The following is a 25,697-nucleotide window of genomic DNA, read 5'->3' on the forward strand; positions in this document are numbered from 1 at the left end:
GTGTATATATGCACGCCATGGCACACATATGGAAGTCAGAGAACAAGTTTTTGGGTTTTCCTTCACCATCCACCACAAGGGGCATGGGGATCAAACTCAGATGTTTAGGCTTGATGACAAGACCCTTTACAAAGTGAGCCATCTTGTTGACTTAAGTTCTTGAAGAAACATTCCTAATTTCCAATCTTTACCTTTACATTTGAAATATGATAAAAGCTCATATTAAATATTTTACTTACTTCAACAATTTCTTCATTTGATGTCTGGCTGTTGGTGATTTCAACTTGCCACAAAAGTTCCGTGTGATATTCCTGGTGGTTCTCAATTGGGGCAGTCACTTTATGAACACCTAACATGACATTAAAAAATAACCCCATCCATGAATAACTCTGAAATCTTCTTCATGTGACTTCTTATCCTCATAGAAAATATAAAATAATACTGACTTTTGATAATGGTACACATCTTTGTTCTTTATGAAGAATAAAAAAATTATTTACCTCACCTTGCAAATAACACTGACTATCCCATGGGATTAAAGGTATATGTCACCTTGCCCAGGCCAATGTGATTCTCTTCACAGTTGACTAATACATCCGAAATGTGCCTCATCTCTATAATGAATCTAATGATGAGCATAATGTATGATACCATACCATATCTTAGTTACTGTGAGCATGGGACTTGAAGGGCAGCCACTGTATCCTTAGTCCCATCACACATACAGCCAGAGATAAGGTTCCTACATCATATAGCAGTTTTATTTTTCATACCTAAAAAAATTCCATAGTGGCTGGATAATTCTATATTATCACCAACTGTGTGCATGGGTTTATATATTCTCAACATTAATTTCATATTGAATGAGTACCTGGGAAAGGTATTTTCCCCCTATGGGATACTTCTCCATTCTGGTGACTGCTGCGTAAAAATTTTACATTTAGGAAGATAGCATTCATTTTTTTTGTTATTATAGCTGTTTTTGTTTGTGCTCTGGTCTCATCTACCATATTCTGGTCTAGAACTTACTATATGGATGATAACCTTGAACTCTTGTCACTTTGAGGGTTTTTCGGCATGAATCACCATGTCCTGCTAAATTCACATTCCACAGCTGTTTATATTCTATTCTAAACATATTTTATTAAATTGTGTTCACATAAATTTCTCCAGCTCTTCCAGGATTAAAGGCCTTCTGTTAAGGTCTCTGTTCCATAGGTATAAGAGAAGAAATAGCTGTCTAGATTCAGTGTTTTATGTGTGGGGATCTACTTTTTAGAGAACTATCTTTTAACGTCCTTTTGTTGAAACATAGACTCTTGGTAGTTTGAGAAAATGGTGGCTACTGTTGTGTGATTACACTTTTGGACCATTGTATAAGTTCAGTACAGAGTCTGTGCCAATGGTTTCTGCCAACAGTTTGCTCTTTTTGCTAAGACAGATCTTACAGTATGATTTGAGAGCAATTACAGTGATACGTCCAGCATCACACCTTTCTACAGAATTCCAATGCTGGTTGGGATTATTTCTTCTGTAAGAAAATTACGTGTTTATATTCTCCCATCTTCTAAAGGATGTGATGTCATTGCCTGGGAGGGCACTGAATGTGTAGATAGCTTTCACTAAAAGGATATTTTAGCAGCTGGCTAGATAGCTCAGCTGGAAAAGATGCTTGTTGTTCAAGCCTGGCAATGTGAGTTTAATCCTTAAAACCTACAGAAGAGAGGAAGGAAAGCTCCACACAGTTGTCCTTCGACCTCCACATACATGCTGTAACGCAAATGCCCCAGTCATACACACCATGCCCATCCACACAAGAATAATAATAAGATATTTAAAGATACTGTGAGTATACTAATTGTGTTAGTATAGGAACACGTGAGGACTTTAATTACTCTGGTGTCTTCCTCAATCTCCCTTTTAAAAAATTAATTTATTTGCCTATATGTGAAAGTGCACACATGCCACACCATATGTGTGGAGGTCAGAGGTCAAATACATAGGCTTTTCTTCCTTCTGTCAACCATACTGGTCTGACGGATTGAACTCAAGCCCCTTTATCAACTGTGCCATCTCAGTTTCATCACGATGTTACAGTTTGAACTGCACACACTACTTAGAACATGTGAGTAATGGAGCACAAATTTCAGATAACAATTAACAAATACCATGCTGGGTGTGGTGACGCACACCTTTAATCACAGCACTCTGAAACAAAGGCAGGCAGATGTCTGTAAGTTTAAGGCCAGCTTGGTCTATATAATAGACCATAATGTTCCAGGACAGCGAACGCTACACAGAGAAACCCTGTCTCAAAAAAAAAAAAAAAAAAAAAACCCAAGTAATAATAATAAATAATAAAAAGGAAACAAGAGCTGGGGGTGATGGTACACACCTTTAATCCCAGCACTTGGGAGGCAGAGGCAGGCAGATCTCTGTCTAGTTCGAGACTAGCCTGGCCTACAAGAGCTAGTTCCAGGACAGGGACCAAAGCTACACAAAGAAACCCTGTCTTAAAAAAAAAGAAAGAAAAGAAAAAGAAAAAGAAAACAAGAGCAGAGCTAAAAAAGTGGAAAGCAGTAACCCCCCAGACTCATGTGCTTGAATGCTTGAACCACTGAACCTAGGGGTTGGCACTATTAAGAGTTGTGACCTTGTTGGAGTAGGTGTGGCTTTGTTGGAGGAAGTGAGCTTTGAGGTCTCATATTCTCAAAGTATGCCCAGCGTGTCACACAGTCTCTGCTGCTGTCTTCAGAATAAGATGTAGAATTCTCAGCTCCTTCTCCTACACCATATCTGCCTGCATGTCACCATTCTTCCCAGCATGACAAGACCTCTGAACTGTAAGCCAGCCCCAATTAAATGTATTCCTTTGAAAGACCATGGTCATGGTGCCTTTTCATAGCAATAAAACTCAAACTAAGACAACAGGTTAAATAAATTAAAAAAAAAAAAAAACAAGAACAAACAGGGAAAGGAATAATGAGAAGGGAACAGAAAAACATAGGTGATAATGAATCTGGTGACAAAATAAAAAAAAATACAAGGTTAAATAAGTATATAGGAAGAATAAAAATATAAGCACAAAATAACTGACTAAAAAAAGAAAAAAGTAAAAACACTATGATGTAAAGAGGTTAAAGAAGAGAGAAGAACACATTTGTTTGTTTAATCTGTTTTCTCTGACAGTACTGTCTGTTAGGAGTCAATGGAGGGTGGCAGTTATTGGTGTGTTGCTAGAGTCTAATGTAAGTACGTCCTTTGTTCTCACCTTACCAGAGAGTTCTGTATGTCGGCTGACTGCTGGCCTCATCAAGGCTAAGTGCCAGCAATAGGACAGCATCCATTTAAAAACTTGCATGTTTACATGTAAGGGAAACACACAAGAGAAACAACCAATACTGGGTGATGGGTTGATATGGCTAATTCTTTCCAGAAACTGCAACAATCAAGAGTCTGGTTGGGGCTAGGTTGATGTGGGATTCCCCTCTGTGTGCTGTGATTACCACCGATTAATAAGAAACTGCTTTGGACCTACAGCAGGGCAGAACAGAGGTAGGCAGAGAAAACTAAACTGAATGTTGGGAGGAAGAAGGTGCAGTCAAGAGATGCCATGTAGCCGCCACCAGGAACAGATATGTAGGAATCTTGCCAGTAAGCCACCGCCCAGTGACAATACACAGATTAATAGAAATGGGTTAAATTAAGGTGTAAGAGTTAACCAATAAGAAGCTAGAGCTACTGGGCCAAGTAGTGATTTAATTAATACAGTTTCTTTGTGGTTATTTTGGGGCTGAGGAGCCGGGAACAAACAAGTGGCCTCCCACAACATTCAACAATGGCCAATAAAATAAACTCTCCTTTTGCTAGTCTCCCTAGCTCAGTCTGCATTCACTGACCTGGAAGGCTCTGGATAGAGGCTTCGGCTACACTCCATGGCCCATATCCATGCTCCAACTTGAAGATCAACTCGGGTTTGGACATGCAGTACCCTGTAAGTGAGAAACGATAAAGAATTTTGAAAAAGTGTTAGGTTTAGCCACAAATATAAGACAACAGAGCTAATTTGGGTCCTGCACTTTGATCAGTGAAATCAGAATCTTTCATTAGAGGGTCTACATTAACATTCTTCACTGGCTAGAATGTCGCCTTTAATCAGCATAATGGTTTCCAGAATATATAAGAAAACAGAGGTGAATAAAAGAAAAGACACAATAAATTTTTTTAAAAAAGATATTTGTGATGATTTGGAAGAAAATGGTCTCCAAAGGAATTAGCCTTGTTGTAGGAAGTGTGTCACTGTGGAGACAGGCTTCAAGGTCTCTTTTGATTGAGCTTCCCCCAGTGTGTCTGTCTGTCAACTTCCTGTTGCCTGCAAGATGCAGGACTGTATCAGGTGGCAAGCATCACCTGTAACTCCAGTTCTAGCAAATATAACTCTCTTCTATCCTCTGCAGGTATTGCATACATGTGCCATAAATACAAATGACTTTTAAAAAATGCTTTAAGTAAACTAAATTACTAGGTATGGTTAAGCCAATGTTTAATTCCAGCATTTGTAAGGCAGCGGCAGGCACATCACTTTGAGTTAAAGGTCAGTCTGGTCTATGTAATGAGTCCAAGGTCAGCCAGGGCCATATAGTGAAACATTTTCTCAAAAAATAAACAAATTAAGTAACCCAGGCAGAGTTTTAAAAATTGAAAGAATATAAGGCTAATTTAAAATGCATCCATCATCACTGAAAAGTAAATATTCCTTCCATGTTTATTCTATAGAAAATACAAGGACACAAAACAATAATTAGGAGAGACTAGGCATATATCAAAAAAATGACTCAGGATTATAATCAAAAAATGACTACAGGAAAACTAGAAGAAAGCCTAAAGTTGTATATACAATAACATACACTGGAGGTACAGCCATGCATTTTAGCTGTTACCATATTCACCATCATTACAATGATTTCAAAGCTACACATGGACACAGCATCCAAACCTCAGGTACAGTAACCCTAATGAACAAAGAGAGGCACAAAAAAACCCAACAGAGCACATAAAATAATTAGAAACTATGGTCATGTGTGATTCATACTAGGAATGCAGCACTCACCATATGGAAATCTGAGACCCTCATATCCATGCACTAAATAATATATAGCTGTATTTCTAGATAGAGTGGCATCTGCCATTAATCCCAGAAGTCAGGGCAAACTGATTTCTGTGAGTTCCAGGGCAACCAGATTTGTATAGTGAGACCCTGTCTCCTAAAAAGACCACTATTATCACAACAAAAACAGTCATATGAATACAATGGATGCATAAAAGGTATTTTTATCTTCATGGGAAAAACCTCAATGAACTATGATTATATATAACAAAGCCGCAGCCCAAGGCTAGGGGAGTGGGGTAAGCCTGAGATGGTTTGCTCTAGGAACACAGCAGGATATGCTCTTTCACCACCTTTTAGCCTACGAATGGAGACATATGCACCTGATAAGTAAAGAAACAGCAGTCAAAGGAGAAAGCGGAATGGAAAGATGAGGCTATCTACAAATGATGCTATAAAGAGACTTAGATTCCAAACAGAGGACAATGGATGACATAACATGTGACAAACCTAGAAGTCAAACATCAAACTTCACACCTTCTATGTGCATCAAGAACAAATCTACAGGGACCAGAGAGATGGCTCAGTGGTTAAGAGCACTGGCTGCTCTTCCAAAGGTCCTGAGTTCAATTCCCAGTAATCACAGGGTAGCTCACAATCATCTGTAATGATATCGGGCACCCTCTTCTGGCCTGCAGGCATATATGCAGACAGAATATTGCTTTTTTTGTTGTTTTTTTGTTTTTTTGTTTTTTCTGGTTTTTTTTTTTTTTTTGGTTTTTCGAGACAGGGTTTCTCTGCAGCTTTAGAGCCTGTCCTGGAGCTAGCTCTTGTAGACCAGTCTGGTCTCGAACTCACAGAGATCTGACTGCCTCTGCCTCCCGAGTGCTGGGATTAAAGGCATGCGCCACCACCACCCGGCTAGAATATTGTATAAATAGTAAATAAGTAAATCTTAAAAAAAAAAAAAAAGCCGGACGATGGTGGCACACACCTTTAATCCTGGCACTTGGGAGGCAGAGACAAGTGGATCTCTGTGAGGACAGCCTGCCCTACAGATCAAGTTCCAAGACTGCCTGCATAACTACTGAGAAACCCTGTCTCAAAAATAAAAAACAAAAAACAAATTTGTTGAGAAATTCAGAACATCCCCTTAAAAATGGCCAGGCACAGTAGTGTATTTATGCATTTAATCCCAGCATTTAGGAGCCAGAGGAAGCCACATTTCTAGATGCTTGAGACCAGCCTGGTCTATATATCAGACCAACCAAGTGCAGTCCTGTCTAAAACAAACAAAAACAGAAAGCAAGCAAACAAACAAAAAAAAGAAAAGAAAAAGAAAAGATTCAATATTGGGGCTGGAGACATGTTTCAGTGGTTAAGAGAACTTACTGATCTTTCAGAGGCTGTGAGTTCAAGTCCCAGCAACAGCACAATGGCACACAACCATTGTTAACTATAGTTTTGGAGGATCCAATACCCACTTTTGGCCTCCCAGGGAAATCAGGCTTTTATGTGGTACATAGATACACATGCATACAAAACTCATACACATTAAATACATTTTAAAAATAGATTTTATTCAAGATGGTGACAGCTGCCAGCACCTGTGGGACCAAGGAACAGCTCCAAGGAGCCTGAGAGACCCCTGGCAGCTCTGAGGGGAGGCGTGTAGCAGAGGACTCTGAAAAGCCTACACTATCTCCTGATGGGAAGAAGCTGTCTTAAAGTGGTCTCATGAAACTGGAAGGGAAGGATGGTGGAGCAGAGGTGCATGAGGAACCATGGTGAGACCAGAGATACAGCAGTGACGGGATGGGAATGGGGTGGGAGTGTGGCCCAGCAGATGAAGAGAGTGTTGTTGTGGAGTCGGGCTCTTCCCCAGCCCACCACTGCAGGGACTGAGGAGCACTGCCAAGAAGTGCTGGCAGGCTATGCTCTGACCTCACTGCCCAGCCACACAATTGCCCTGACTGAGCAATGAAAGGATGTCCAAGACACAGAATGATTCATTTTCTGGACTGAGCCTCCTCAAAAGACCTCTATGGGCTGTGCTGCAAGATTCTATATGTAATTTTCAGCACTGCCGAAAATAAATACAAATAAATAGACATTAAAAGTACTGAACCTTTAAAAAGTTTAAAAGTTTTCTTCCAGATTTATTTCATGTGTCTGAGGACTTGGCAGCACAGACTGTGGAGGTCTTTCTAGGAGCCTGCATGTTTGTATATGCACCAAGTGCACGTCTGGTACCTACAGAGATCAGAAGGGGCATCAGATACCCGGGAACTGGAGTCAGAGATGGCTGTAAGCCTATAAGCCACTATGTGGACGCTAGAAACAAAACAATCCTTTTTTTTTTTTTTTTTTTGTCAAGACAGGATTTCTCTGTACTAGTTCTTGTAGACCAGGCTGGCCTCAAACTCACAAGAGATCCACCTGCCTCTGCCTCCCAGGTGCTGGGATTAAAGGTGTGTGCCACCACCACCTGGCCCAAATTGAATCCTTGGTGAGAGCAACACATGTTTTTAATGGCTGAGCCATCTCTCCAAACCCTCAGCACACTGAAGGCACACATAAAGGCACAGAAGGAGGCAGAGGCGGGTGAATTTCTTGAGTTTGAGGCTGCCCTGGTCTACAGAGTTCCAGGACACCTGAGTCTAAACAGAGAAATCTTGTATCAAAAGGCAAACAAACAAAGAATATATGGCTCAGTGGTTAAGAGCACTTACTGCTCTTGCAGAGGACTGAAGTTCAGTTTGTCACATCCACACGGCAGCTGACAACCATATATAACAGTAGTTCCAGGGCATCTGATGCCCTTTTCTGACCCCACAGACTTCTGCACTCAGGCACACATGTGCACGCACGCACGCGCGCACACACACACACACACACACACACACATCAATGAAACAGATGATCTAAGCATAAAATCCTACATGTTCGCTATTATCCTCTAGATCCAAAATATCCTCCAAAGACTAGAAGCTCGATTCTTCAGCACCAGTCTGCGGTGGTGTTAGCAGACAGCAGATGGGACCCAGCGAGAGGACGTGAGGTCCTTTCCCCAATGATGCCAGCATCCCTTCTGTCCTTCCTGACTGCAGTGAGGCATTGTAGCGCCGCATCTTCTCTGCAATGGTGCCTCCTTCACCACAGGCTCAAAGCAGCACAGCCTGAGTTATGAATGAGATACCCCATAGTCTTAGGCATTGGAAGACTTTGTTCCTAGTGGGTGGCACTACTTAGTAAAAGATAGAAGGGTCCTTGATAAAGGAAGGATGTCACCAGGGAAGGGTTCTGGAAATTCAAAGACTTGTCGTTCCCAGGTTGCTTGTTCTCTACTTCCCATTTGTGGGTGGAGATAGCTCTCAGATGTTGTTGCTACCATGTCTGCTTTCTGCTATGCTTCCCCATCAGGATAGTAATAGTCTCCCAGCCCCCTGGAACCATAAATCCCAAATAAACCCTTACTACTAGATGCTGCCTTGGTCATGATGTTTCAACACAGCAGCAGAAACATAACCAAGACACCAAGGAATAACTGACTGAAACCTTTGAATACCACAAGCCAACAAAAAAAAATCTTCCTTCCTGATGAGCTATTTAATTGCAATCCTGTTGAGAAATGTGGATATCTACCAGTTGCAGAAAGGTATGGAACAGACCACCTTTTCTCACCATATGCAGAAATCAGTTAAAACTAGATCGCAATTTAAATACGAGACCTGAAACTACAAAGCTGTTAGCATACACAGAAGACACTTAGTTAGGGGTCCTGTTACTGTAAGGAGACACCATGACCATGGGAACTCTTAAAAAGGAAGACATTAAATTGAGGTGGCAGCTGACGGTGACCTTTAACACCTAAAGTGAAGGAACTGTCAATCTGTTTAACACTGGGAAAATGGCCTGAAGAGACATTTTTCAAACACCAGTCGTCCACATAAATATAAATAGATGGTCACCACTCCTAGACATGAAAGCATCAATCACAGCCACAAGGAGGTGCTGCTTCTCTCATCTCAGCATGGTCACCTATGAGGCACAGTGACAAAGGCTGAAAGAGCCCCTAAAAGGATGGCACTAATACAACCTAGTACAGCTACTATGAAACACTGTACAATGCAGCCTCAAAAAAACTAAACAGAACTACACTACTGCTGCACCGCTGGGTGAACAGTCAAGAGAAATGAGCACTGTGCAGGGAAATCTGTAGCTCCCTGTGTTTCGATGTCATTCACAAAAGCCAAGTTAAGTGTCCGCCGACAGAGGAGGGTGGAGGACTGTGGCCCATAGACTAACACGGCTCTGCTGAATTGAATAAAAAGTCCTCTACTGACGCAGACACCACTGGAGGGTGTCATGGCGTCTATTGTGTTTCCTCTGAGCTTAAAGTCAGTCGGCTGTGGTGACCAGTAGCAGACACTGGCAGCGCTGTGGGACAATGGTCTTGTACCCTGTCACTTGTATTAATAAAATGCTGATTGGCCAGTAGCCAATCATAACCCAGACACAGAGGAAGCAAGATGAGAATGTCTCGCTGATTATGGCTAACACAGACAATAATTATGGGTTAATGTAGGATGTCAGAGTTAATAAGAAGCCCGAGCTATTAGGCCAACCAGTTTATAATTAATGTAAACCTCTGTGTGTTTCTTTGGGACTGACCGGCTGCAGGACCAGGTGGAACAGAAACCTCTGTCAACCCACTGGCCCATGATCATGGCAACAGAGATCCCTGGGTCTAGGATGATGGCAATATAATTCCATTCAGGACCGACTTTTAGCCAACTATGTAGCACAAGTAGATATAAACTGAGTATGATTGGGACTTTTTGGTGGTACAATTGACTGAATGCCCTTATTCTCTAAGAATCCCATTAATTTCACTTATTCTCTATGCTGGAATCAATGGAATCTTTCTTTGGGCTTATCTACTCACTTCACAGTGGTGAAGAGATGTTTCTTTATTGCAGTGGAAATCTAGTAGAGTCATTGTAATTAGGGTAAACATTAGAATAGAACAGTTGTCTTCACTGTATCTAGGGTAAACATCAGAATGAAACAGTTGTTTGTTGGAGGTATTCAGACCTTGGAAAAATCACTATAGAAAACTGTTGGGGGATATTAGATCACACTGTGAACCCCAATTTGTTGATTAAATAAAATTAACCTTGATTTTGCTCTGATTAAGTAAAATTAACTATTGTGGAATAGTCCTTTTATACATTGTGAAGATTTGTCACTTGGATTGGTTTAATAAAAAGCTGACTGGCCAGTAGCCAGGCAGGAATAATAGGCAGGCCAATCAAACTATTGACACTGGGGAACAGGGAAGAGTCAGAGGAATCACCAGCCGGATAGAGAGGAAGTAAGACATGCCAGAGAGATGAATGCCACAAACCTCGGGGCAGCACACAGATGAATAGAAATGGATTCATTTAAATTGTAAGCACTAGTCAGTAATAACCCTGAGCTATTGGTCAAGCATTTATAATTAAGACTCTGAATGGTTATTTGGGAGCAGGTGGTTGGAAAAGGAAAACTCTGCCTATAATTACCCTTGGGCCAGGAGGCTGAGTTAGCAACCAGTTGACAAAAATAGTCATAGAGCATCAGAGGGCATCCAGGAGAGACAGACAAACATAGGAAATAGGTGGGATTCAGAGTGACATGTTTTTCTGGTTAGGCACAGGTCTTTTGGAAATGCCCAGCAAGGAGAGGTTAGCTTTTTGCTACTCAACCTCTCTTAGCTTGCAGGTTTTCACCCCAGCCTTTAAACTTCAATTCTTATTTATAAACAGAAAAATATTTAGTTAAAGCTACGTTTTTCGAGGCAGCAAGGGCCAGTGCCTTCAGGAACAGAATTCCCTACAGGCTGCAGCCTGAGTGGCCAGAAGAAACAGGCCGGTAACTGCTGAGTTGCAATTGCTGGCTAAAATAGCAGCAGGTTAGAGTGCAGCCAGCAGCCACTGTGCTGAAGTTAAAACAACAGATATTGATGATTGTTTTCTGTGACTTAAGAGTTGTTTTCCTGAAGGAGCTTTACAGCTTTTGTATGGCTTTAGTCACAAGACAGTCCTGACACACTTAGAATGTCTTGCATTGTTGGATATGGCAAATAGTATACAATGATGTTGTTAGGAGCCGCTTGTTGGTTCCCAGATGCTCAGCCTTGAAATAATCACACAGAAACTATATTATTTAAAACACTGCTTGGCCCATTAGCTCTAGCTTCTTATTGGCTAACTCTTACATCTTAATTTAACCCATTTCTATTAATCTGTATATTGCCACATGGCTGTGGCTTACCAGGTAAAGTTCCATCTGGCGTCTGTCTCCGGTAGGGGCTCCATGGCTTCTCCCTGACTCTGCTCTTCTTTCTCCCAGCATTCACTTTAGTTTTCCCCACCTAGCTCCATTCCCCTATAGCTCTTCTATAGGCCTAAAGCAGTTCCTTTATTAATCAATGATATTCACAGCATACATAGGAGAATCTCATATCACCTCCCTGTATTTGTTTAAATAAAAAAAAAAGGTTTTAACTTTAACATAGTAAAATTACATATAACACAACAGGTATCAAGCAAGAATTACACTCACAATATTTATATCTACTTTATCCTTTATCATAACTAAGAAAAACTATAATTCTTCAACTCCATCAAAGACTCCAGAAGGATATAATATTGCCTAAGTAAACAGAAAGTATATTGTAAACAACTTCCAAAACTCTAGAAATGACAATGACATCTCACTGCCTGTACACTCAAAGTTGTTCTGTGCTGTTGGGGCATCCGTTTTCAGCCTACAGGCCCATAGTATCCAGCAGACTTTTCCATGAAGCAGGAAATTTCTTGGCAGTTTGTCAATCACTTTCTTCTGTGCCCTGCAAAATGTCCTGCAGACTCTTTCATGAAATAGGAACCCTGAAGGACGGTCTCACCTTTAAGCAAGTTCAGCAGTCATTTCTCTGTGGGTCCTGCATGCTCAGTTTATCAAGCAGTCCAGGCAAGAGCAGTTTCTTGACAAAATGGCTAACAAACTCCATAAGGAGCCTCTATGATGCCCATCTTCCTCTTGAAGTAGATTGGTGCTATCAGGAGCAGATGTGTCTCATAGTCATGAAAAGTCCTAAGTTATTAAAACATTTTAAATGCCATATTCTAAAAGTCTTTGAAAGATTTGAAGAACCCCTATCCACCTGAAATCCATCTCTATACATCTAGAAAATCTAACTAACATGACTACAAGCTTGACTATTATAGATAATTATCTATTAACCTATATTTCTTAACTATATATGACATTTTAAAATGATACATATAACCGAATTGACCTTAAATTTGTATCAATAAACCAAGATCCATACCAATGCAAATTATTCATATCTATATCATATTCCCCTTTATATGTAAACAAACATTTATAAACAATATTTGGGAATATGGACATAGTTTTCTCCAAACTGCTTCCTGCTGTTTATTGGGTGAAATAATTTTTTGAGAGGCATTCAAGGTGACCTTTCAGGGGGTCTTGGTTCATCAAACCATATTCGCCTGGAATGATTCCACACCTGGAATGTCTTGCATTATTGGGTATGGCAAAGAGTATACAATGGGAACTAAAGTTGCAGGGGTGTGATGTTCTCCTTCCCAAAACACACAGATTAGATCAGGGCTTTAGTATGAGGAGCCTGTTTTACCCCCCCCCCCCAAAAAAAAAACAACTTTTGTGTAACAATCAGTAAATATGCTTCTACATGGCTGTTATAGGTTCAGTCCATCAAGGCTGGACATCCCTGCTGCCACAGAGCCTGATTACATTCTGGAGTGGCCCTCTTTCTTTGATCAACCCACATAACTCAGAACATCAACACTTTATGTCTGCTCAGGAAATTCAAAGGCATAATCCAAATATGTCCTAAAACATCCCACCAACAACAAAAACAGAAAACACCTGACAGTTCTCATCTTATTTGCAAGCTAAGGCTACCCTGCAGCAGCGGAGAAAACACAGCAATTATTAGTGTGGAAAAGTTACAGGGGATAGAGGAATGGAGAGAAGACAGTATTTACTGAGATGCACAAGGAAGTGATGAGTAACATTCCCCCCCACCACACCCCAAGGCAGGGTTTCTCTGTAGTCCTGGCCGTTAGGGATCACTCTGTAGACCAGGCTGGCCTTGAACTCGGAGATCCATCTGCCTTTGTCTTCTGAGTGCTGAGCTTAAAGGGATGCACACACTTGGTTGACAAGCGATAGAACAGAACTAAATACATGGTCCACGGCAATTAATTGAACATTTTAAAATTCCTGTCAGAGAGATGTTAAATATTCCCAGTACAGACAAGCAATGCCTGAGCTACCCGATGCTCATCTGCATCTGATCATTAAATTTTATTAAATTTTAAGTGTTGCATCATTAATATATAACTGTGTAAGTTCTCCATAAATATATGTGACTAGTACATGTTAGTTTAATGTATAATATACAATTAGAATTAAAAGTCAGCAATAATCCTAGCTGGGCAGAGCTGGCAAATGCCTTTAATCCCAGAATGTGGTGGTTTGAATAGGTATGGCCCCCCACAGACTCATGTGTTTCAATGCTTGGCCCACAGAACGAGGCAATAGGAGATGTGGCCTCATTAGAGGAAGTGTACCATTGTGGGGGTGGGCTTTGAGGTTTCTTACACCCAAGCTACAGCCAGTGTGTGATACAGTCTCCTGCTGCTGCCTGCAGATCAAGATGTAAAACTCTCAGCCCCTTCTCCAGCCTGGAAGTCGGCCCCAATTAAATGACAGTGTCATGGTGTCTCTTCACAGCAAACAGGCAGAGGCATGTGGATCTCTGAATTTAAGAACAGTCTATTCTACAAAGCAAGTTCCAGGATAGCCAAGACTAAACAGAGAAAAGGAAGGAAGGAAGGAAGGAAGGAAGGAAGGAAGGAAGGAAGGAAGGAAGGGTCAGCAATAATTCCTATAATTGCCAACCAAGAATTTAATGGGTGCAGAGTTACAGTACAGACTTACCCAAGAACATGAGGCTGCTGTAGTTCTCGAGCATCACATCCCTGTAGAGTGCCCTCTGAGCAGCATCAAGATCCTGCCACTCATCCCAGGTGAAATCCAAAGAGATGTCCTCAAATGATACAGAACCCTGTAATGATACATTTCTTTTTAAACTCCAAGTACTCGGTTTTGGAAACATAAAATGAGGAGCTCAATATGGTTTCCACTAAGACTTGAGAGATGTGGAATCACAGAAGGCCTCAATGGCAAACTGTCCAGAATAAGCTAGCATGCGAGTGTTCTGTTTTTGGTTTTAAATAGCTTAATTGAGGTAAAAGAACTTGTTCATTAAGGATGGACTAGCTTATAGAAGATATTGCTTAATTTGTATCATGAAAGAAAAATTAAGGCAAATATCTTACCTGTGTTAATGCAGGGTTCAAGAATTTATTTAAAGTGTTTTCTATGCAGTTATACTACAAACAAAATCTAATGCCCTGTCTGAAGTTACTGAAGTCTCTAGGCCCATTAAATCTGCCCATGATTGAGTGTCTCCGCTCGGGTGATTTGAAGGAAGACAGGCTAACACCCCCATCCCAACCCAAGCTCTAGGAATAAAGGGATCTGGACACATGCAAATACTCCTGGATCCTGGAAAAACAAATGGCTTTAAGTGGGCACGTAACCACTTCCATGGACAGAAATCCCCAGCAGTAATGCAGAAAGGAACTTCCTGCTCTCTCAACACAACTGTGAGACTGGGTATTCATGCCTTTAAGACCAGTACTGTACTCAGGGAAGGCAGAGGCAGGCATTTCTCTGTGAGTTCTGGGTCAGCACAGGCTACAAGGAGAGGCTCTGAAAGGACAGGAGTGTGGCTAAAGGCAAACCCTCGGACTCTGTTGTAAAGAATATTCCATTCTGTAGCGCTGCTCTCAGGCTTGGTCAGAGAAGCTTGTTCACAGGAGGCAACAGCTATAAATCTTGAGACTTATAACTGGTCAGCATGCTGAGAATACGTGACTGTTGGCTGCTCAGCAGTACATGGCACACCTATTCTCATCCCCTCTGAGGCTCAGGGAGCAACACTGGAGAGGGCATGGGAAGCGGTACTGGGAAACGCTGTCTTCCAGAAATGGCAGGGCCGTTGCTCCCAGGAACTCACACCTGCAGTGCCTACCTATACATCCACAGCAACACGGATGCAGGACAGGCAGTAAGGCCTCACCTTTCTCGGTGGAGCTCTGGACGGTTAATAGATGCTGGAGGAGGAGTTGTCATATTTCTCATTGGTGTGGTAACCAGAAAGGCCCTTGCTTAAGTAAATAAACCCTAACCTATGCAAAAGACGTGCTAGTAAAATGGAGTGGACACAGACACACACATATAAACACACCACCAAGAAAAACCAAGCAAAAACCATAAAAGTACTGAAGAGACCAACTGGGTAAATGTGTTGAAGTATATCATATGCATGTATGAAATAATTTTTAAAGGGAAAGAATATAAAATTAATACAGCCATTTTATAAAGGAATAGGTTACTTCTTTAAAAAAATTAAACAGGGCTGGACCGCAGCAATTAAAAGCACTGTCTGCTCTTGCAGGGGACCAGTGTTCCATTCACAGCACCCATATGGCAGCTCACAACTGTCTATAACTCTAGCCCAGAGTTATTCTTCTGGCCTCTAAGGCCACCAGGTACTCACATGGTGCACAGACACACATTCAGGCAAAACATACATAAAAATAATTATTTTTAAAATAAAAATTATGTCTCAGCAAGCTTGATGTCTTGAGTTCAATACCTGGAACCTATATAAAAGTAGAAGAGAAAGGAGTCTACAAAAGTTTCCTCTGACCTCAACATGTCACCTGTGGTACAGCCACACAAACGTATCATGTACACAGAAATACACACACACACACACACACACACACACACAAATAATAGTATCATATAGTCATTGTTTGGGGGATTTATTTGTCCTAGTTAACATCAGCTGGCAGCCTCTGATAGAGTCTCAACTACAAGACTGTCCAGATCAGATTGGTCTATGGCCATGTCTGTGAGGAAGTGTTGTGATTGTTGATTGATGTAGGAAAGTCACAGCCCACTGTGGGCAGTGCTACCTCAGGGCAGATGATCTGGGGTTGTGTTGACAGCTTAGTTGAGTGTGAGCCAAAGAACAAGCCAGCAAGCAGCTTATTTCATGGTTTCTGCTTCAAGTTTCTGTCGTGCATTCCCTCGGTGATAGACCACCTGGAAATATAAGCTGAAATAAACCGCTTCCTCCATAAGCTGTTTTGGTTATAATGTTTGTCAGAGCAACAGAATGGAACTGGAGCAGCATTCCAAAGAATGAATTGGAATATTGACTATAACAGTATTCAATCACAAGCAGATGGTCCTTTCAAATGATTCTTTGATGTAGAGTATAGAAGGACATTCCTCCCAACTGCAGGTCACCCAACTGCTCTCCTAAGAGGGTACACATCCCATCTTAGGCTACCACTGACCCAAGGACTGATATTCATAAGGCAGAGACATAGCTGCTTTGGGCACCTAGTAGTACTAATTCCCTAGTTCTAGGCAGTTCTAATACCTGAGACCAGGACGACAGCAGCTGGGATAAGGACACATCACCCTTGTAAAATCAGCAAAAGTGAAGTTAAAAACAAACACTCCCTGGTAAGGTGCATGTAGCTAGGTGAGACAAGAGAGGCACCAAGATTGGTCACACAGGGGCAGGAAAGAATCTTCACAGATTACTTGTGTGAAATGTTCACAAATAGAATTTAATTCCTCCAAACATATTGCTCAGAATTCAGAGGAAAGTAACAAACCAAACACTGTCTGAAATATACCATAAAGAACAAAATGCTGACCACAGAGTGGGAAGGGAAAGTCACATGGGAATGTTTATAGGGTAATGGAATTTTAGTAATTTGCTGGCAGGCCTAGGAGAGTGCTCATCCTGAATCTGCATCTCCATGACGACACTGGACAGGAGGCTGCTGTGGGCACTGACCTTCGAGCAGTAGAGTGCACTAGGAAATGTGTCAGAAACAGGGCAATGCCTTTTCTTGCCCCTTCCCCCTTCCTCTCCTTCTTTGATGGGTTTCAGACACCTCTGACCCTCCACCTCCTTTAAAGGAGCCTCAGAAACCACTCTCATTGTGAGCAGTAGCGAGAAATAACTTTCCCCTGATCCCTGCAGCAACCTGAGGTGTTCTTTATAGAGACTGCCACTCAGGTAAAGTCAGAATTCTTTTTTAAAGTTATATTTTTTATTACTTTTAACTATGGAGCACATGTACAAGTGTCCACAGAAGCCAGAAGAATTGGATCCCCAGGAAGCTAAAGTTACAGGTAATTGTGAGTCACCTGATATGGGTGCTGGGAATCAAACCTGACTCCTCTGGAAGAATAGTATGTGCTCTTAAATACTGGGCCATCTCTCCAGTCTCATAAGCCAGAATTCTTAACTTTGCTACAGAAAAAAAAAAATCACTCAGGAGAAGCCAATGTGGAAGAGAGTTGGAATTTATCAATGCAACGTAAGTAGGAAGCTAAGACAAAGAAAGGGAAAGCAATGTGGGGCACCCTTAAGTTTCTCTGGAGCAATGATAGATAGGTAGACAGACAGGATTTTGAGAATTAGTGACTTTAAGGACTAGTGGCCTTGCATTTCCAAGGATCACTTAGGAAGGTAAATGAGCTAACAGGGTTTTTCCCGAGCTGCACTGGAGAGGCTTATAGCTGGGAGACAAACCAAGGGCTGTAGAAGTTCAAGTGTTTTTACTGCTAATAATGTGCACACCAGTTTGGGAACCGCCCAGGAAATTCCATGAAGGGGAAGCCTAGCCAATCACTTTGTTTTGTAAGGCGTGTCCCCCTTCGGCTAAAGGCGTGTCCCCCTTAGGCTAATATTGACTTATAAAATCTTGGGGGCCTGCGGCCCCCTGCTCTCTATTTTCCTGCACTCCTCGCTGGAACCTTGGATTTGTAAATTCCCTTTTCTTTCCTTTCTTAAAACTGAAATATATATATATATATATATATATATATATATATATATATATATATATATATATATTAAAGCTAGTCTGGTGAATCATAACTGCCGATCAACCACACACCTTCAGTTCCATGTTTATGAGAAAGACACAAGGCTGTAATTGTAAAAGGTCATGCGTTCATAGTTGTAAACACTGCCATTTGACATTCTTGTCTGAAATACCGTTATATAGGACTGCTGTCTCTACAAAGGCAGCCTTTACAGGAAATCATGTTAATTTTTTTGGAATTCTTGATTCTCAGCTGGAGAGAGACACCAGACTCTAAAAGGACTCTAATGTCCCCTTAGTTTTTCTGGGGGTGAGGGAGTGTGTGTGTGTGTGTGTGTGTGTGTGTGTAAACTTGTGGGTGTGTATGAAGGCTAGAGGTTAACCTTGAGTGTCTTCCTCAGGTAAGCCCACCTTGTTTTGGAGACAGGCTCTCCTACGTTCAACAGAGAGCTTGTTCCCAATTAAGCCAGGATGGCTGACCTGCAAGTCCCAAGAAGTTATATGTCTCCACTAACATTCTTTTAAAGAACAATTATCTTTAGTTATGTGTATGTGTTATGTGTAGGTAAGAGCAGCTTCCCACAGAGACTGGCAGTGTTGGATCCCTGGAGCTGGAGCTACAGGGAGTTGTGAACAGTCCCATATAGGTGCTGGGACCAACAAGTACTCTTCAGCCATCTCTCCGGACCCCTCTGTCAGTACGCTTTATGTGAGTTCTGGAAATCAAACTCAGACCTTCATGCTTGTGCAGCAAGCAGTTAACTAAGTTATTTCACTAGCAAAAAATTTTCCTGTGTATGTGTGTGTGTGTGTGTGTGTGAGAGAGAGAGAGAGAGAGAGAGAGAGAGAGAGAGAGAGAGAGAGAGAGAGGGGGAGAGGGAGAGGGAGAGAGAGGGAGGGAGGGAGGGAGGGAGACAGAGACAGACAGAGACAGAGAAGACAGACAGCAAATATGAATAGGGGCATCCATGTAGAAATTAGGAGACAATCTTAAGTGTCAGATTTTGCCTTCCAAATTGAGACAATCTCTTTTGTTGCTTCTATAAGGCATGCCAGGCTAGCTGGTCTGTCAGCTTCTTGAGATCCTTCTGTCTATGCCTTCTATCTCTCTTTAGGGGCAGTGAAATTACAAATACTCACACCACATGCCCTGCTTTAATGTAGGTCTGGGGGTTTGAACCCAGGTCCTCACACTTTCATGCCAAATGCAAAAGATTAAGCCGTCTCCCCAACCCTTCCCTCATCTTTCCATGGGCTACGCTTCCACCCTCAGATCTCCTCAAACCCTCCTTCTCCCTCACAATCTACATTCCCTCTCAGGTACCCTCAAAATCTCATCCCTCTGCTGCAGGTAGCTTCCTCCATGAGGGGTGAGGACTTCACTTACTTATGGGTATCAGGTCAAACATTTAGAATGTAGTTAGAGTTATGCTGACTTAGTAAAGTGGCAGCTACAGGCTCTCCTCCAAGATCCATGACTTCACTAGCTCAGGGTAGTTGTCTAGGTTTCCAGTATTAGGCAGGATTTCTCTCAAAAATGCAAAGTTGTGCAGTTAAAGCCAACTGATATATCTACAACACAACTCCAGCACCCAAGGCTCAGGGACCAGTGCCAAAGAGGACAAAGAATAACTATAAGAGCTAGGGAAACAGCTGGAGTTTGCTGTGAGATTGTGTCCCCTAGAAATGTCAGAAGCTACACCCATGAAGTTTCGTCAACATGGCTGCCTAAATATGACCTGAATAAGGACAACACCAACAGACATAAAACATGGACAGGAAAAAGCTCAGGAGGCCTTAACTCTAGACAAGTCACTACTGGCAACAACAGAATACTGAGAATAGACACTATCTATCCTTCCCAGAGAAGAACACACCAATTGGTCATCCAGTGCCCAATGGTCAGCCCTGAAAACACACACATACAAGTAACATTATACAAACTCAACAGATTGTATTTATGTATTTAGGAACACACACCAACAATTAAAGATAGAGAGACATAAATTAAAAAGACAGCAAGTTCTTTTTAAATTAAATTAAATAAAATAAAAAAAAAGAAGTTTTGGAAGAAAGGAGTTTGGAAGGAGGAAAGGGGAAAATTATGTAATTATAATTTCAAGAAATAAAACTAACTTTTACAAACCTCATCCCTTGTACATCTTTCCCGCATTCTCTTCTCCCTCAGGAGCACTTCTCTAAACCTCAGATTGCTACAATGTCTTCTCCCTCAGATTCTCACATCCTCAGACTCCCGCCAAATGTCTTCTCTCAGACCCCCTTTCCCCCGACTCTGGTCCCGCAGAATTATTTCTCCCCAATTACTCCTCAGACTTCTGCAGGCTATGTCCCCTACCTGAGCCTATCACCTCCTTGCTAAATTCCTGATTTCTTCCCTCACAGTGTCTTTTCCCTTTATATCTAGAAGACAGACCTGTGCCCCCCTTCCCCTTCTAAAAGACACTTTGTCCGTAGGGCACCTTCATAGACTAGGGACCATCAGCATGGTCTCTTCCAGCCATTAGATATTTTCCTGAGCCTAGTGTCTTCTGCAGTCCCACGATGGCCAAGCCACTGCTTCAGAGTCACAAGCTATGGTAAAACCATTCCACTTTTACCCCAGGCCAGGCTTGTCCAAAGAGACCTACTTGCAAGAAAAAAAAAAGGGGGGGGAGGATGATGGGAGACAAGGGACATAGGGAGAGAGCTGTGAGAGCTGTAGACACACAAATAAAGAACCAGGACCCATGAGCCCCTGGCAAAGTTTAGGGCACAGTTCCCATTCCTATCTCCCTGATTTCTACAGTCTTTCCCTCTGTCCCCTGCTGTAGACTGACTGTCCAGAATTCGACCACAGCAGTGGCTTGTCCCAGGTGAAATCTTGGAAAGCTCCCTATATCAGGGTACACTGGAGAATAACTGAATCGGCCTTTTGAGTTAATGTCCCCAAACAGCACTTTCAGCTGCCCTCCTGCCAAGCCTGCCCAGATGCTGGAAGTAGGGAAACAGGAATCAACATGCCACCACCCCAGGGACAGCCCTCGGGTTCTATCTGTGGTCAGCTGGTGGACCTTTTGATCTGTGTCTCTCACCACGTCTGTACCTCGGTCTAGAAGTCTCTTTCACTGGGCCATCCATATTCCTTAATGGCCACCTTCTGTGCAGTGGGCAAGGTGTTGGGACCCCACCAGGCCAGGCCCATTTCACAGCCTCTGTGCAAACACACTGGCCACTAGATTCATCACAAGCAGAAGCGGGGGTGACAGAAGATCAAGTAGTGCCTGGGTGTCTGCAACTGTCTGTCTCTGCCCTGGGTTCCGCTCTATAAAATCAGAACCCTGGTGGTGCAGGTCTATAACCCCAGCTACTTTAGAAGCCAATGCACGAGGATAGGAAGCGAAAGGCCATTGGGCTACACTGGGACCCTGCCTCTATCATGGCACAGAACTTGCCTAACATACACAAATCTCCAGGTTCCTTCTTGAGTACCATATACACACATACACAAGGAAATAGCTAAAAGAAGAGGCTAATCAAAGTTACTGAGTCAGGGGGGCTGGAGAGATGGCTCAGTGGTTAAGAGCATTGCCTGCTCTTCCAAAGGTTCTGAGTTCAATTCCCAGCAACCACATGGTGGCTCACAACCATCTGTAATGAGGTCTGGTGCCCTCTCTGGCCTTCAGGCATACATGCAGAGAGAATATTGTATACATAATAAATAAATAAATATTTTTTTAAAAAGTTACTGAGTCAGGATGTGGGAATCAGTATTCCAACCCATGCCTTAGAAATCTAGGGTCTCAGCCGGGCGGTAGTGGCGCACGCCTTTAATCCCAGCACTCGGGAGGCAGAGGCAGGCGGATCTCTGTGAGTTCGAGGCCAGCCTGGTCTACAAGAGCTAGTTCCAGGACAGGCTCTAAAAAAGCTGCAGAGAAACCCTGTCTCAAAAAAACAAAAAAAAAAAAAAAAAGAAATCTAGGGTCTCAGAAAAACGGTTTCTGTTGAATAAATGATAAGAGATCCAGATACTGGACAAAGACAAAGTGACATTACAGATACAGTGAGTGGGTTCACGTGCCTAGGTTCCCACAGTCAAAGCCAGTCAGAGATACTCAAAGAAAGAAACATCACACACAATCAGATCAACACCCAGACACAAACACAGAGGCCCACAAAGAACTGTGGTGGGGTAGGTAGGACAGATACTGGACCCACCTCCCCAGGCACAGACAGGGTGGGTACTGGAGGGGACAGAGAGTCAATCTTCGTAGCATGCAAGAACATATTTGCACTTTCTTAGACAGAAAAGAATCTGTACACACACAGTGCTAATGTGGGAAGCAGAGACGGCAGACCTGGCTGCGAACCCTACCCACTTCCTTCTTGGTCTGTCACTTGAGATGGGGGGGTCTCACTAACTTGCTTAGGTTGGCCTTGAGATGCCTCTGTAGCCCAGAGTGGTTTGGAACATCTGAACATTAGATTCCTCCTCCTGCCTCACTCTCTTCAGCAGCTGGGATTAAAGAACTACACAGCCAAGCCCAGTTTCAGGGGAGGGGACTGAGATTTGAATATTTCTCCACTATTTTACATAGACAGAGCACCGAGAAAAGCAAAACATCTGTACACAGCAGCACGTGGAGCCCTACAGCCCAGCCAATGCTCCACACCTACTTTGTGGGACTTGCCCAGAAGTTACCAAGCACACAGAATAGGGGAGAGAGAAAATTGAATAGTAGGTGGAGTTGGTTGCTCACAGCTATTAATTCCAGTGCTTGGAAGACTCCGGCAGGGGAACGGCTGCAATCTATAAGCCAGTCTAGGTAACAAAACGGCTTCTAGGCCAGTCTTAACTGCAGAGTATGGCTTTTTCTGTGGAAAAACAAAACTGCAATCAACAAGAAATGGAGACAGTACCCAGACAAGAGACAGCAGATAGGACCCCTGTGTGTCCTCATAACAGGTCTGGGGACAGGCTGTGTAGTCTGTGTTTTCCCTAACAGGTATATAGCTCACATGTCCCCCTAACAAGTCTGTAGTCCTTGCTCCCCCACTCCCTTACCCCACTCAGTTTTCAAAGCCTTCCCTGGGGACTCAGTGGTCTATACTCAACCCTGTCACAGCAGTGACTCTATCCCAGGGGAAACTCAAAAAGCCTAGAGCTTCTGGGACAACACACACACAGGGTGGGAAAAAGAGAAGACTGCCTCTGCCTACTCCTTAGCTCCTGAGCTTCTGAAATCATGTCCTCACAAATGGGCCATGTGCCAGCCCCTCTGCCAGGTGAGACAGCAAGTGGGGGAGCGAAAGAGTCAACCTTTCCATCCCCTACTGCCTAACCTGGAGTCCTAACTGTGCCTTTCTGATTTATCTCTCGGGACTTCTGCCAAATCTCCACATCTCTTTCACTGTGTGCATCTTGGATTCTCCTGGCCCCACTTTGTACTTCAAGGACACTGGCTGGGTGCAAGAACACTTCAAGGAGGCACCCATTCAGCTTCTGAGAGGAGACGGATGGGCAAATGGCTCCCGGGTATCTGTCAAGTACTATCCCCTCCCCTGAGCACCTCTCTCCAGTTCCACAAACACTGCAGCCAGCCCTCATAGTGAGATCTGTAATTCCACTTTGGATAACGGAGGAAAAGAGATCACAAATTGATGGAGGAGTGTTTATGTGTTACTTTCATTATTAATAAAGAAAACTGCCTTGGCCCTTTAAGAGAAAATTAGGTAGGTGGAGTAGACAGAACAGAATTGTGGGAACAAGGAAGTAGAGTGGGGGAGACGCTTCAGGCAGTCGCCATAGGAGTCTCCATGCTGCTCCTCTCCGAGATGGACGCAGGTTAAGATCTCTCCTGGTAAGGCACACCTCGTGGTGCTACCCAGATTACTAAATATGGGTTAAAGGAAGATGTGAGAATTAGCCTATAAGAGGCTACAGATAATGGGCCAGGCAGTGTTTTAAAAGAATACAGTTTCCGTGTAATTATTTCGGGTGTAAAGCTAGCCAGCGGCGGGTGGCGGGACGCAGCCCCGCCGCTTCTCACTACAACAAATTCAATCTGGATCATCTAAAGAGTAAGACCCTTTAAAAAAAAAAAAAAAAAAAAGCTACAGAGAAACCCTGTCTCGAAAAACCAAAAAAAAAGAGTAAGACCTTGTCTCAAAAATAGTTAAAAAAAAAAAGTCATAGTGGTGCCACCTATACTAAAGTCCAACCTGCTCTACATATGGTCTACATAGCTAGTTCCAGGCAGCCAGGTCTACACAGAGGGAACCTGCCTTAAAAAAAATTTTTTTTAAAGGGAAAAGAAAAATCAACACCATCGGTAATAGAGCTCTTGCCTAGCATGTAAGAAAATCCTAGGTTAGAACCTCAGTAACCGCCCCCTTTTCTTTGTGCGGTGGCACAAGGAGAAACAAGCTGAGAGTTAAAGTTAATAATCAGAGTCACAAAGTGAGAATCTGGGTTAATAATCAGAGTCACAAAATGAGAATCTGGCTTCCTATTGACCCCAAATGACCCAAGGAAATACTTCCTGAGGAAAGAGTAGTGAGAAGCACTGGGAAAGAGCTGCCAGCGACAGCAAAGCCATAGTGGAGGACTGTGCTCACGCACCTCGATTTGGACGGTCAGATTCAAAAGCCACAAACTCGCAGATAGACACAAACCCACCCAGAAGCGCACGTAGAGCCCTGGGCGCAAAGGACAGCGAGGGTTCGGGAAAGCATTGGCACGGACGCAGGCCCAGGATCCCCGCCAAACCAAACCGCTCTCGGCCACAGTGGCCCGGAGGCCGAGATGCCAGCAGCCCGGTGCCCGAGATGCGGGCAGCCCGGATGGAGATCTGAGCGCCCGGGGCAGGACAGGACCGCCCGGAGGGGCAGGGAGGGAAGGTGCGGAGGGTCCACACAGAGGCCAGGTCAAGACGCTGCACGCTCACCATTTCAGGTTCCTGGACCCCCGCGTCCTTGCAGTGGAGCTCCCGCAGCAGGGAGTAGCGAGTCACTAGCGACAGAACCAGGCAGAGAGTTCCGGGTACCTAAGACCAAGAAGCAGCTCAGGACAGAGGCCAAGAAGGGTTGGAAGGGGAGGGTGTCGGCAGGGGGCAGGGAAGGTAGTGTTGGTAAGAGAATCTTAGTTCTGAACGAAGCCCGCCCCCCCTACTCGGTCAGGGAATCTGATTGGAAACTCTTATAACAGTGCTTTGGATTGGACAGGGCTTTGGGCCCTCACCTCCTGAGTGACAGGAGGAGGGGCGGGGTGCGGGTGCAGTTGGTCACAAAAGCCAGAAGAGGTCTAGCCCTCTAGAAAGACTGACTAGATCTCCCTAACTGGCCCGGATTAATTGAATATTAGAGTTAAACCTTCTACATAAAGTTATATCAGCTAATGATTGATATACAAATGTTTCTTATTCGTAAGTGGAAATGATACCAGCCTTCACAAAAACCAGACGCAGGCTGAAGTATTTTAGGTTGATGTGTAAAGACTCCGA

At 43.1% G+C, this 25,697-nt stretch overlaps 1 protein-coding gene across 6 annotated transcripts in view; it reads right to left on the reverse strand.

Moving 5' to 3' along the window:
• The window catches only part of LOC119821376 (zinc finger protein 571-like), a 75,999-nt gene extending 50,678 nt beyond the window's left edge, over positions 1–25,321 (reverse strand). For 5 of the 6 annotated variants that reach the window (XR_005286603.1, XR_005286605.1, XR_005286604.1 and 2 more), the window contains exons 1-4: positions 25,143–25,321; positions 14,150–14,276; positions 3,900–3,992; positions 240–349 (exon numbers count right to left, since the gene is read on the reverse strand). Coding sequence is in view for 1 of the 6 variants with exons in the window: in XM_038340366.1 (XP_038196294.1) it covers positions 240–349; positions 3,900–3,992; positions 14,150–14,276; positions 25,143–25,145 (333 nt within the window). In the remaining 5 variants the exon portion in view is untranslated. Of the gene's footprint in view, positions 1–239; positions 350–3,899; positions 3,993–12,059; positions 12,119–14,149; positions 14,277–25,142 lie in introns of those variants that run through there. The other variant, XR_005286606.1, reaches the window with a different exon arrangement.
• Positions 25,322–25,697: the final 376 nt, after the last annotated feature.

The sequence above is a fragment of the Arvicola amphibius genome, chromosome 8, assembly GCF_903992535.2.
Source record: "Arvicola amphibius chromosome 8, mArvAmp1.2, whole genome shotgun sequence".
Taxonomy (NCBI): Eukaryota; Metazoa; Chordata; class Mammalia; order Rodentia; family Cricetidae; genus Arvicola; species Arvicola amphibius.